The 13,188-nt window shown below is 42.0% G+C and overlaps 2 protein-coding genes across 2 annotated transcripts; both read left to right on the forward strand.

The window, feature by feature from the left end:
• Positions 1-10,824: 10,824 nt before the first annotated feature.
• On the forward strand, positions 10,825-11,654 carry LOC147452908 (G-type lectin S-receptor-like serine/threonine-protein kinase SD2-5). Its single transcript, XM_086519038.1, has one exon. The coding sequence runs from the start codon at positions 10,873-10,875 to the stop codon at positions 11,590-11,592; it is 720 nt and encodes a 239-aa protein (XP_086375164.1). The 5' UTR covers positions 10,825-10,872; the 3' UTR covers positions 11,593-11,654.
• Positions 11,655-11,739: 85 nt separating this feature from the next.
• LOC147452909 (G-type lectin S-receptor-like serine/threonine-protein kinase SD2-5) lies at positions 11,740-12,075 on the forward strand. The gene has a single exon (XM_086519039.1). The coding sequence runs from the start codon at positions 11,740-11,742 to the stop codon at positions 12,073-12,075; it is 336 nt and encodes a 111-aa protein (XP_086375165.1).
• The last annotated feature ends 1,113 nt before the right edge of the window (positions 12,076-13,188 follow it).

Here is a 13,188-nt window from a genome sequence, read left to right on the forward strand (position 1 = left end):
TTTATGTAAGTCACAATGAGGCTACAATTGCACTGTTGTTTGAAGAGTTGGAGTCAAAGATTATGCATGAGGAAGATGAGATGTGTAAAGTGTGAGATTTGTCCTAAAGTGTGAGTCAAGGAGAGGAGAGTGGATTTTTCCCACATGCTGTGGAGCAAGGCTGTAGAGCTACTTAAAGCTCATTTCATGAATGAATAAAGAACAACTACATTTGCACTACATGCTTGTCTATGGTGAGCTTGTGCTAAGCTAAGTCAATACTCAAGATTTTGTTTATGAGTCCAAGCTAATTCTATCTTGGAACCTAATTCACTTGAGTGATAATCTTGCTTACACACACACACTCATGCATTGACACTATGTTTCTCTTTCATCCACCATAGCTAGCACGATCCAATTTCTAACATTTGGTATCATAGCCATGGTGTGCTAGCTAGGATTGTCATTATGCATTAGTGTGTGTTAGCATCTCCATTAGATCGATTAGCATTTTATTGTTGCGACCCATTGACATTTCATAACTAGTTGCATCTAACTAATTAAACACTAATCTAGTAGTGTGGGCATGTCCTTGGCACACCCAAGAGGCCACTACCCTCCATGGCTAGGTAGACTTGATTAGGGAGAGGATTAGCATCATTTGAATTGCATTTTAGATTGCCTTTTTTGCATCATTTGCCTCTTCAATTAAATTCATTAAACTCGTTTTCCCTTTGCATTGTTCACCTCATCTCAAAGATCTCCTCGCAAGCTTTCTATAGAGCCTGCCAGCACTCAAATACGAGCTCGAGAACCCCCTAAAACTCCATCCCCAATCTTGCCTAAAAATAGGTGAGTGTGTGAGTTTGTGTGGGAAAGGGACTGCCAAGCTCGGCTTAACAACTTATTTTTCGGAGGACCCTTCACGAGGAAGCCCATGGGCTTGTTGGCTAACCCAAAATAGGTTGTTCATTCTTGGATTGTGGGGTTCGAGGTTCAAATTGGGCATATCCAAGTTGGGCAAGACAGGCGGACGCGAATCGGCATTGCAAAACTGTTTTTTGGAGCCTGGCGGGTCCGCTGTGGTAGATTCCCACAGGCGCCGCGCACCTTGCTCAAACATCTTTCGACGCTACCCGGTTGTTTGACCGGACTACCCGCGCCTGCCCTCTCGGGCCCCCCTTCCCGAGGTACCTCAAAGGCGTAACAAGCCCGCGCTCCCACAATTGCAGAAGCCCGCCCTTCAACAAGCAAACTATTCCCATGGGCCTCAAGTCCTAACAAGAAATTTGCTCCCGCGGACTAGCACCTCCAAGAGCTTACAAAGCCTCAAAGGCATCAAAGAGCCCGACCAAAGGCTACCAAGCATCTCAAAGATTACAAGCAATTAGCCCATTGTAATTGTCATTTTGCACTTCTTGCATCAAAGATTGGGTAGACACTGCCTTGAAGAGAGTCTCTTCAACTGGAAAGACCCCCAATTGCACCCATTGCACTAGCATCCATGCATTGACATCCAATAAATCAACCAAAGGTTGACTTTGTGTGAAGGGGGGCTTCACCGACAGTGAAGAGGAGCTTCACAAAGTTCAAAGGAATTTTCTCTTACTCTCTTTCTCATCTTTTCAAATCTTGCAGCCAAGCACAATAACTTGCAAATAAATAATCATCTTTTTATTTGTGCACCGTGTAAAAGAGGCAGACACTGGCTAAGAGAGTCTCCTAAGCTAAGACCCCTTTATCAGCACAAATGGGGGACAAGGGAATAGAGAAATTCAATGGGGAGGGATTTCACACTTGGAAAATGAAGCTAAGAGGCTACCTTATGAAAAATGTTTTGTGGTCTGTCATTAGCACTGCCTAGAGCAACAAGCCGAACCCGATGGAGCGCACACTAGGGCATCTACACTCATAGCATAGTGCATAGAATTCATCACCTCCTTGCATGACAACTACGTGCATTTCATAGATGAATGTAAGCATGCATATGAAGCTTAGCATGTCCTAGAAAGTAATTTTGGAGCTAGGGTCAAAAGAAGCAAAGTTAGTCTTAAAAGACAGCTTTACAAAGTTACCATGATTGAAGGGGAGGACATTGCTAGCTTAGTGAATAGGCTTAAGAGCATTGTCACGCAACTCACTTACATCCAAGTTGAAGTACCAGAAGATGACAAAGTGGCCATACTATTAAGTGCACTTCCACCTTTTTATGACCACTTAGTCACAATTCTTGAAGAAAAAGAACCAACACCACCATTCCAAGATGTCATCAACTTAGTCCAAGCAAAAGAAAGAAAGCAAAGAGGTTCACTCACCTCATCAGGAGGAGTTTTTATCGCAACATCTTCAAGGGGAAGGCATTCGCCATCAACATCGACAAACGGAAGAAAGTGTTATGAATGTGGAAGAATGGGACACGTAGCGAAAGATTGCTACGCAAACAAACCTTGCAACAGATGTGGTAGGAAGGGACACTCTCCTTCTCAGTGCTACTCAAGTGGAGGCAGTAGCAGTGAGAAAGCAGCAGCAGTAGAAGCAACAACAGAAGCAACGAAGGCAAGAGACCTGACAAAGGATCAACTCACATAGTAGAAGACAAAAAGGATGAAGACGAGAGCAACGTTGTCTTTTATGAAGACCCATTTTGAAGATGCAGACTCTCTACTTGTAGGGGAGGAATTTTTCATGTGTGGATCTTATCATTTCTGTGTGGACATCATCATCCTTTGTGGATTTTTCTTGTGTGGATTTTACCATCCTTGGGGATATCACCATCCTTTGTGGCTTTTGTTAGCCTGTGTGGATCATGCATCTTCAGTATCTTGTCTTAGTCCAAACCTCAAGGAGAGGATTGTAAAGTGTGAGCTTTGTCCTAAAGTGTGAGTCAAGGAGAGGAGAGTGGATTTATCCCACATGCTCTGGAGCAACGCTGTAGAGCTACTTAAAGCTCATTTCATGAATGAATAAACAACAACTTCATTTACACTACATGCTTGTCTATGGTGAGCTTGTGCTAAGATAAGTCAATACTCAAGATTGTGTTTATGAGTCCAAGATAATTCTATCTTGGAACCTAATTCACTTGAGTGATAATCTTGCTTACACACACACTCATGCATTGACACTATGTTTTCTCTTTCATCCACCATAGCTAGCACAATCCAATTCCTAACAAGATGGACACGTTCCTTGTTGGTGTCAATCGTATTTATGAGCAACTTATTTACGCAGGCAAAGTCATTTCTGATAGTTCCCTTATGCAAACTCTCCTTGATGCTTTGCCAAATTATTACCAAACTTTTGCTAGTACTTGAAGAATTATGGACCAAGGAAATCCAGTAGTTGTCAAGTTTGATGCATTATGCACATTGCTGTTGCAAGAGTCACTTACCAAAAAAAAGAAAGGGCTAAACAACATGCAGTTGAATAGGCCTTTATTACTGCTCAAAGACAAGGTGTTAATAGCAATGTAGCCACTTCTCATAATTCTTCTACGAGTGATAAATCACATGTTCCTAATGCTTCTGTTGGTAGAAATTTGTTTGGGAATTCTTATGAAAAGGGAAAAGAAGATGCATTTCCATTATTGTAAAGTTAATGATCACTTTTTCAATCAGTGTTCGAAATTTCACGCTAAAGAGGCTAAGACAAAAGAGGCTGGTTCCACTACAAATGCAGCTATTGTTGAGTCTTCTATGAAAGGATATTGTGATGCTGATGTTAATGCAGAATGGCCTTTTAGTGCAGAGTGCACTTATGATCCTTATGTCCATGATGCATGTATGTCAGTTGTTGCAGATGTTCATGTGTGGTACTTTGACAGTGGTGCTACAAAGCACATTACCTCTCATCGTGACTTGTTTACCTCTCACGAGGATGTCCCTCATGGGAATTCAATCACTTGTTCCAACAATAAATCTTATCCGGTCAAGGGAGTTGGAAAGATTGTGTTGACTACTGCGAACGGTAGTTCTTTCACACTTGTTGATGCATTGTATGTACCTGGGATAAAAAAGAACCTTTTGTCTGTCTATGCACTTGCTAGACTTAGTCTTGTTGTCAAATTTGTGGATGACAGATGTTTTGTTCATGATCTTAGTTTCGATAATGAAATTGTTGCATGTGGCATTTTATGTCATGGGTTATATAAGCTCACTTTGTATGACAAGTATGGACATAATTTTGCAAATGCAATTGTGGATTCTAAGGCTATTTTAGATGCAAGACTTTGGCATGCACGTTTTGGGCATTTGAATTTTACCAGTTTGATGCGTTTGCAAAAATCTGATATGGTTGCTTCTTTACTACGTCTTGAAGCACCTGTTAAGCATGTTTGTAAAGGCTGTATTTTGGATAAGATGCAACGTTTGAAGTTATTAAAGTATGGTTGAGTTTGGGCTACATGCAGATTGTAGCTTGTATATAGTGATGTTTGTGGGCCCATGCAAACTCCATCCTTGGGCAAATGCCTTTACTAAATGACTTTCATTGATGATTACTCGAGGCATGCATGGGTGTATCCGCTTAAAGCAAAGTCCGAAGTGTTTATGTGCTTCAAGAATTTTTTGGCTATGACTGAAAATGTCTTGAAATGTATTATTGACACCCTCCGTTCTGATAGAGAGGGGGAGTATATGTCTCATGAATTTAATGCATTTCTGTCTAGTCGTGGGATAAAACACCAATGTACGGTTCCATATACGCCTCATCAAAATGGTGTTGCTGAAAGGAAACATAGGTCACTTACAAAAATGGCAAGATGTATGGTCAAGAGTCAAGCTTTACCACATTTGTTTTGGCTTGAGGCCATTATGTGTGCCACTTAAGTACTCAACAGGTGTCCTACAAAAGCTTTGCAATCTATGAATCCATATGAAGCATGGCATAATAGAAAGCCAATTATTGATCACATGTGGGTTTTGGGTGTTTGGCTTATGCTTTGGTGCCACAAACGCAACGTAAAAAATTGGATGATAAGGTTGTCAAGTGCATTTTTGTTGCTTATAGTGCTTAAAGCAAATGTTGTAGGTTGTAACATCCACAAACAAAGCGTATCTTGGTTTCACGGGATGTTGTGTTTGTGAAAGATTATGTTCATCCTTTGCTGACATGTACTAGAGATAGTAATGTAAGCTCATAGGACATTTATGACAGTTTTTTGCCTCATTTTAGTGGTGAAAGTTTGAATGTAGATTCCAATGAGGCAAATGTACAGCCTATGGACATTTCTGAAAATGTTGCAGATGAGCCATTTCTGATGCATATGTACATGATGTACTTGATGAGGAAAAGGCTGAGAGTGATCAAGTTAGAGGTATGCCAAAATGGCTGGTGCATACTTTGTGTGACACTAAATTGGATGCACCTTTGTCTAGTCGTACTCTTTTAGGTTCTCTCCATGCATCTTATGCATCAGATTGCTATGCTTTGGTTGTTTCGTCTTTTAATGAAGCACATAATTCAAAAAATTGGATGGCTTCCGTGCAATCGAAATATGATGCACTTAGAGAAGATGACACATGGACTTTATGTGATTTGACTCCTTGCAAAAAGGCCATTGGTATGAAGTGGGTTTCCACGTTGAAATGCACACCAAATGGTGAGATTGATCGCTATAAGGCTCAACTTGTTGCAAAAGGATATACACAACATGAAAGGCATAGATTATAAAGAGACTTTTTCTCCCACTTGCCATATGACTATTATGAATTTTCTATGTGCATTGGCAGATCATTTTGGTTGGGATGTACATCAATGAGATATTGTTACTTCTTTCTTGAATGGTGACATGTTTGAGAAAGTTTATGTAATGCAGCCTCACGATTTTGTCAAGAAAGGACAAGAGGATAAAGTGTGCAATTGAGAAAGCTTTGTATGGGTTGAAGTAGTCTCCTCGTGCTTGGTATGAGAAAGTTGACACTCGTTTGGTCAAATGAGGCTTTTGTAACAGTCCAACAGAAATCACTTTGTATGTAAAGTGTGAGGGTGATGTACTTCTCATTGTTGTTCTATATGTAGATGATTTGTTGATCACTAGTCCGAACGAGGCACATTTTAAGGCTAATTTGAATGCTACTTTCAAGATGAGAGATTTGGGGCTGTTGCATCATTATACAATTCAAGCAGTGTGATGGTGGTATTTCTTTGTGTCAGACAAGTTACATACAGACCTTGCTATGTAGTTTGGACTTGAGTTGCAAACCTATCTCCACTCCCATGGAAACGGGTTTGAAAATGAGTCTTCATGATGCTGATGATCTGGCCGATGTCACTCCTTACAAAAATGTTGTTGGATGCCTTATTTATGTATGCAATACAAGGTTGGATTTTCAGTTTGTAGTCTCATAGGTCAGTAGGTTTATGCACAGCCCAGGGTCTAGGCATTGGCAGATTGTCAAGAGGATTTTTTTCTACCACACTTTACATCTTGGCTTGTTTTATCCCAAGGGGGGATCATTGTCGCCATATTTACATGCTTGATTGGGCTGGTTATTTTGACACGCAAGTGTCCACAAGCGGTTTTTGTTTCATGCTCAACATCTCATGCATATTATGGTTGAGCAAGAAGAATCCTAATGTGGCCACTTCCAGCTGTGAGGTTGATTACAGGGTAGTCTTTACAGCTACGGTTGAGTGTGTGTGTCTCAGACGCCTTATGGATGAAGGATAGAACATTGCCACATCATCTACACTGATAGTCAAAGTGCATTGGTAGTTGCAAGAAACCCAGTTTTTCATGCTCGCACAAAGCACATTGAGGTGCATTACCACTATGTCGGGGAGAGGCTCTCAACACAAGAGATCCTCTTGGCTTATGTGCCAAGACAGGACAACCTTGCAGATCTTCAATCACAAAGATGGCATTGTCTCTTGACAAGTTCGAAGCTTTTCACAAAGCTTTGGGGCTTACTCCTCTTTGTGGATTGATCGTGTTCTCAGGGCATGGCACTTCCCTATACTCTATGTGCCAACTCTCATTCACCGCATCACTCCCAAGGGGGATTTGTTACCATATACATGTGGTAGTGATGTGTATGAACACACTTAGGACCGTCGGGGAAATTTTTCTCTCAGTAGGAGGTTTTTCTCCTTGTGCATTTTATATACTCCCATCATTCTAGGGATGTCTATCTTTCCATTGTACACTAAGTAATACACTCTCTATTGTGTGCCTTGATCTTCCTTCATCGCTGCAAGCTATGTGTGTTTCCCTACAAACCCTAATTCCAACAACAACAAGAAACAACATAACTAGTTAGCTTGGCATGAACAATAACTTGAAAGAGAGAGAGGAATTGATATTGACAACAGTTGAGGAACGGATTTACTTGGATCTGGTCCCCCCTCCAAAATAATTTTTTATTATAGATTCGCCCATGAAGAGAGACTTGTATACAATACAGTCTTTGTGTTCCTTAAGACCATATGGTGCCATGAAGTTGGAAAGCTTCATGCACCGCAATTATGCTTCATGCACACAATAAAACTTGGCTTGGCCTCAATCCCAAGACTTAAAACACCTTCAAAGGTGGAGAGAGCTAGCAGGGAGTGAGGAAAGAGAAAAAGAAGTAGAAGTATTCTTTTAAGGAAGAAATATTCTTCTCACATTAGTTCACTCATAAAGCATAGCATAGCATAGTAATGGATATGGTGCATAAGATGAGCAATTCTTAGAGCTTGGCACTTGCTTGGATTTGCATTCCATGGCCAAGTGTTGTTTTTGTAAGCTTCTTCATTTCTCTTAGGCTTGAGAAGGATCTTTACATTTCTAGAATGAGCTTTTTTGAGGTGCAAGAGAGAGAGAGAGAACCATCGAAAGCCCCCCCCCCCCCCCCCCCCCCCCCCCCCCCCCCCCCCCCCCCCAACCCTCCCTCTTGGCATGCTTGAAGACTATTGGACCTCCTGTGGGCTACCCAATGAATGTCTCACTTCATTTGAAGCAAGAGGGTTAGCATTTTGACAAGTGTTCTTCATTCTCTTTTTGAGAGAGAGAGCTTAAATTTTTAATTTAATGAATCTAAATTCTTGTCTTTCAAGGGCTATCAATAGGATTTAAGCTTGCTCATGGGTTGCTTGATTCTGATTGGTCCCCTTGGTACACTGTCCAATAGGATCTAAGCTAGCTCATGGAGGGCTCAATTCTTATTGGTTCTCTTTGTGGTCTATCCAACGAGGTTTAAGCGTTCTTTTATAAAGATTAATTCTCATTGGTTCTTCATATCGGCGACCCAATAGGATTTAGGATTAATTGTGGGCAACATAGCTAGGAGCATGATGTAAAGTGTGGGTTTTTTCCTAAAGTTTGAGTGAAGGAGGAATTATTCCTTATGTAATGGAGTCAAGCTCTAGAGCTACTTAAAGCTCACATTCATGAATAAACTACACAGTTCAAGTTTTCACTACATGCTTGTCTATAGTGAGCATGTGCTAAGCTAAGTCAATACTCAAGACTGTGTTTATGAGTCCAAGCTAATCTATCTTAGAACCTAATTCACTTGAGTGATAATCTTGCTTACACACACTCACACACTTGCACTATGTTTCTCTTTCATCCACCCTAGCTAGCACGATCCCATTCCCATCAAGTGGTATCAGAGAACCATGGTTTTGCTAGCTAAGTTTTGTTGTTATTAGTGTGTTAGTAATTAGCATCTCCGTTAGAGGGATTAGTATTTCTCAATTATTGTTACGGTCCATTAGCATTCTCCATAATTGTTTGTATCTCTCACTCATTAAGCCATAATCTAGCTATGTGTGGGCATGTCCTTGGCACATCCAAGAGGCCACTACCCTCCATGGTTAGATAGGCTTGCTTAAGGAAAGGATAAACATTTTTTTTGTGGTTTTTGGTTCTCGCTTTTAGCTTACTTCATTGCAAAATTTCTCCTATTAAAGCCACCATTAGATATTGCAATTTGTGTGTGTACAAAGTACTAATCAACACCGTTTTGCAGAGCTCTCACATGATTCAATTGCACTTCATTTGTCTATCCTATTAAGCTCGCAAAATCCCTCTATTTTCATCTTTCTATATCCAACCTCTGGAATATCTGTTGCAGAACCTATGTGTGTGTATGAAAGACATTAAATGCTCAACACCCATCGCTTAACAAACTCATTGTCTCTTTAAGCTTGTGAAGAGCCAGACATTAAATGCTCAACACCCATCGCTCAACAAACTCATTGTCTCTTTAAGCTTGTGAAGAGCCACATGGTGGGGACCCCCTAAAACAAGTCAAAAGGTAACCCCTAAAGGGTGGTCACACACACAAACGGGGACAAGCCGATGGATTTAATGAAGCTTACCCTAAGGTCATTTCAAGCTTCATTGGGTTCACATTGCTCTTTGGTAGACTTCCGCTCTCCTTGGTCCCTTATTGAGATAAGTCTAGCAGCACACATATTAATATGCTACCTCTTAGTCTCTGAATCTCCCCATTTTAAATGGCCACTTTAAGATGAGAAAATCATTTGAGAATGTCAGATATTGAATTTTATGTCATCACCCTTCATTTAAGCACTTAATATGTTTTGAAAGACTTCTTATTTTTTTGAGATTGAGGAGACCAAATGGCTCATATTAAAGAAGTGCAAATTGCCAAAATACCCCTCTAATTTGTGGTAATTCCCAAAGTACCCTTGTACCTAAGTTGGTTGGATTGCTCAAGATTTTCTAATCTGTATTTCTTTTTGACAATGGAAATCCATATTTGAGTGCTTAGCATGTAATTTGTCACAAATTACCTTGCAGTAAAGGCAATTATGTATAAAAATAATGAAGCAATTCATCTTCGAAGCCAACATAACCAACTCAAATTCTATTTTTAACATCTTGTATTTATAGACAATCAGTCTGCTTATGAAAAGCTACAATTTCTTTTACCTTTGGAGAAATTTAATCTCACAACCAGAGGGTATTTTGAGAAATTTGGATAATTTGAAGGGCATTTTGGGAATTTATGATAAAATATTGGGGGTTTATAGGAAAGTTTTAGCATTTGAGGGGTATTTTGGAAATTTTCACAAATTAACGAAGTATTTTGGTAATTTTCCCTTAAAAGAAGTCCCATTACTCAATGGGATTCCAGCGGATATCCCTCCCCCTCTTCCCCTCGTCACAATATGGCACGATCATATGGCTTAGAGGGGATCTTAGGCCCAAATTTGGGGGGGGGGGGGGGGGGGGGGGGGGCGAGGCGGCTTTAATCTCAGCCCAATCATGCAGTGAACTAGGGTAAATGGGACCAAGTTAAGGCCGCCTAAGCCGCGCCAGGGATTGTAGAGCACATTGTGCACCGTTTAAGCATGGAGGAGCGTAAAACGAAGCTAAAGGTGAGATCTACAAGCAGGAACAAAGTGAGCGTGGTCGAGAGTGTAGAGACGATGTAGGAAACCGCCAAAGATTGCTAGTGTAACAAAATTGGAGGTTTGAAGCGAGACACCCCGGTGGTAGTAATGCATCGTTTTGCCAACAAGGCTCGATCTCCTCCTTTACTCTAAGGGTGGGCGAATTGGAGAGTGAAACACCCCCCGCCCCCCCCCCCGCCGCCCCCCCCCCAAAAAAGCTTGCCGCGGAGACGAGACGGCCTAAAATGCCACGCACTGTCACTTATAGACCAGGACCCCCACCCCCCGGCACCTCTGTCGCCCCCTGGCTGCCTTCGTTCTCTTCGCCAGCACCAGAAGCCTCTCTCCTTTTCTCTCCCTCTCTCTCTCTCTCTAGTTTCCAATAAAAAGCCGGGTCTTTCATGAGGGACCCTGCTACCCAGTTTTAGAATCACGTTGCACCAATAGAAGGAAATGAAGAGCCCGTTGGTAGAGTGGTTAGAGCGGGAAACTTTTCAATCTCCACCGTGAGGTCTTCCTGGTACACGGGGAGGGAGCGAGAGAACGATGGCACGACAGCCACACAAAGAGAGCTCGAGGCCTATTCTGGAATCCTCAGCGTCATCTCCACAATTTTGGGCCACTCTTTCTTCTCACTTGAATACCAAGCAACTGCAAGAGATCCTCCACTCCGGAATTTTTCAAAAACGCCCAGACATATTTATTGTTATTGAGTTACAATACAAAGTGTGTTTGCTGAATGTAGGTTGCTCGGGTGTGCTTTCGTGCAACGCTGGAATAATTCGGATTGCAGTGGGAGGAGCAGCAGCGACTGTTGTGTTGATCATTCTTACCCTTTGCTGGATTGTCAAGGCAAAGTTATTTAAGAAGCCAGAAGCCAAGCCCGAGCTGGATCTTGAGAACCTCACAGAGCGTCCAATTGAGATGTCATACTCCTCCCTCGTATCTGCAACAAGCAACTTCATGAATACTTTGGGTGAAGGGGGCTTTGGCATCGTATACAGGGGATCGCTAAAGGCTGGCGTGCAGATTGCTGTAAAAGTTATGGAGGTGGCCTCAACACACAGAAAGGATCATTTGCTGAATGAGGTGGCTACTATAGGAAGAATTCATCATGTACACCTTGTAAGGTTGCTCGGATTTTGCGTGGAAAAACAGCACAGGATACTGGTCTATGAATATGTGAAGAATGGCTCTCTTGACAAATGGCTATTCTGCAAGCACAAAAATGATTCAGTAATGTTTCTGCACTGGCGGCAGCGGTAGAATATTGCATTGGGCATTGCAAAGGGATTAGGCTACTTACATGAGGAGTGTAGGCAGCGGATCATACATTGTGACATTAAACCGCAAAACATACTTTTGGATGAGCATTTATGTCCCAAGATTGCAGACTTTGGGCTTGCAAAGCTAATGGCCAGAGAGGAGTCTTCAGTTGCAACCTTGGCAAGAGGCACCCCAGGCTACATGGCACCGGAATTTTGGATGGCAGGCAAGGGCCAGATGAGTACGAAGTTTGATGTGTACAGCTATGGCATGGTGTTATTGGAGCTGATAAGTGGGCACCATAATTTTGAGAATGGTTCCTGTTTTCCTGAAGAGGTTTTTGATGCAGCAATCAAAGGTGATATACAGTCTATTATTGACGTTAAACTGGGTATCACCATGTCGCCCGACGAGAAGCTTCCTGTTTCCAAAACCATGGAGGACTGGCAGCATGTTCAAAGAGCTTTATTTGTGGCCCTCTAGTGCATTCAAGACCATCCCATGAACAGGCCACGTATGAGTGAGGTTGTGCTGTACCTCGAGGGCAAAGTTGCAATCGATGAAAACCCTCCCTGCCCAGCAATTGCCTCCATCCTGCTCAGTCTTGCTCGCCAACAATCATGTCAGAGCAATCAGCGAGGCCTTCACATTACTCCAATGAGTGGCCATTGGAACGACTCTTCTAATTGATCGTTATGGCATGGGGGCCAGCTTTCTTTCTGCAGCTTTGGTGATGCAATTATTTCTTACAATCCAGGGTGTTGTTTGGAGTCTATTTTTGCAAGGGTCTTTTTGATGCAAAAAGAGGGCATCCAGCCTTGTGGAAAAGTGTTCAAATTGGAAGCATTTCTAGTGTATATATATTGCACCTTGTATCATATTCTACGCAGCATACCTGTCTTTTGAGTCCTTGAACAAAAGCATCGGGGTTTCATCACTCACATAAGATAAGCAAAAACTTGCATTAGCTACTCGGGAGGTGTTACTTCACAGCTTTTTGTCAGAGTTCTGTTGTGTTTGTGATCAAGTCCTCCTTTTTGAACCTTTGCCCCCTCAAGTCACATCTAGTGCTTGAGGCTGATTATGTATTCTTCTCCGAGTCAATATAACATTTCTCCACTCACAATTGTATGGCAAAAAAAAAAAACCTTGCACAGAGCTCCGTTCATCATCACCAACTAAGCAAAGGAAAAACCCTTATGCCAAATGACAGAAGTTGTATCTATTCTCAAATAGCTGGGCTTCCCCCTTACCAATTAATATTTTTGACGATAATCTCTCTACAACACATGCTGTAAACAATGTTTAAAACCCTAGCGATGGCATAGCTACCTAGCGCCCGAGCTATCTGTTCACCTCTACCCTGTGAGATGACCCGGCGCTCACTGCTGACACTAGATCTCCCAACATTTGGGCATCGGATGGGCTACCCCATCATATGCTAGTGCATCATAACTCCGTGGCTGCCCACGCAGGGGGAGTAAACGGTTTTCACCAGCAGAGTTACTCCCACTTTAACCCTACTGGGCCATTTCCTTGCGATGACGACCAACTTCTGCATGACAGCATAAGCAAACTCCAAGCAGCAAGACAGGC

This window comes from Adiantum capillus-veneris, chromosome 8, assembly GCF_014529385.1.
Source record: "Adiantum capillus-veneris isolate H3 chromosome 8, ASM1452938v2, whole genome shotgun sequence".
Lineage (NCBI taxonomy): Eukaryota > Viridiplantae > Streptophyta > Polypodiopsida > Polypodiales > Pteridaceae > Adiantum > Adiantum capillus-veneris.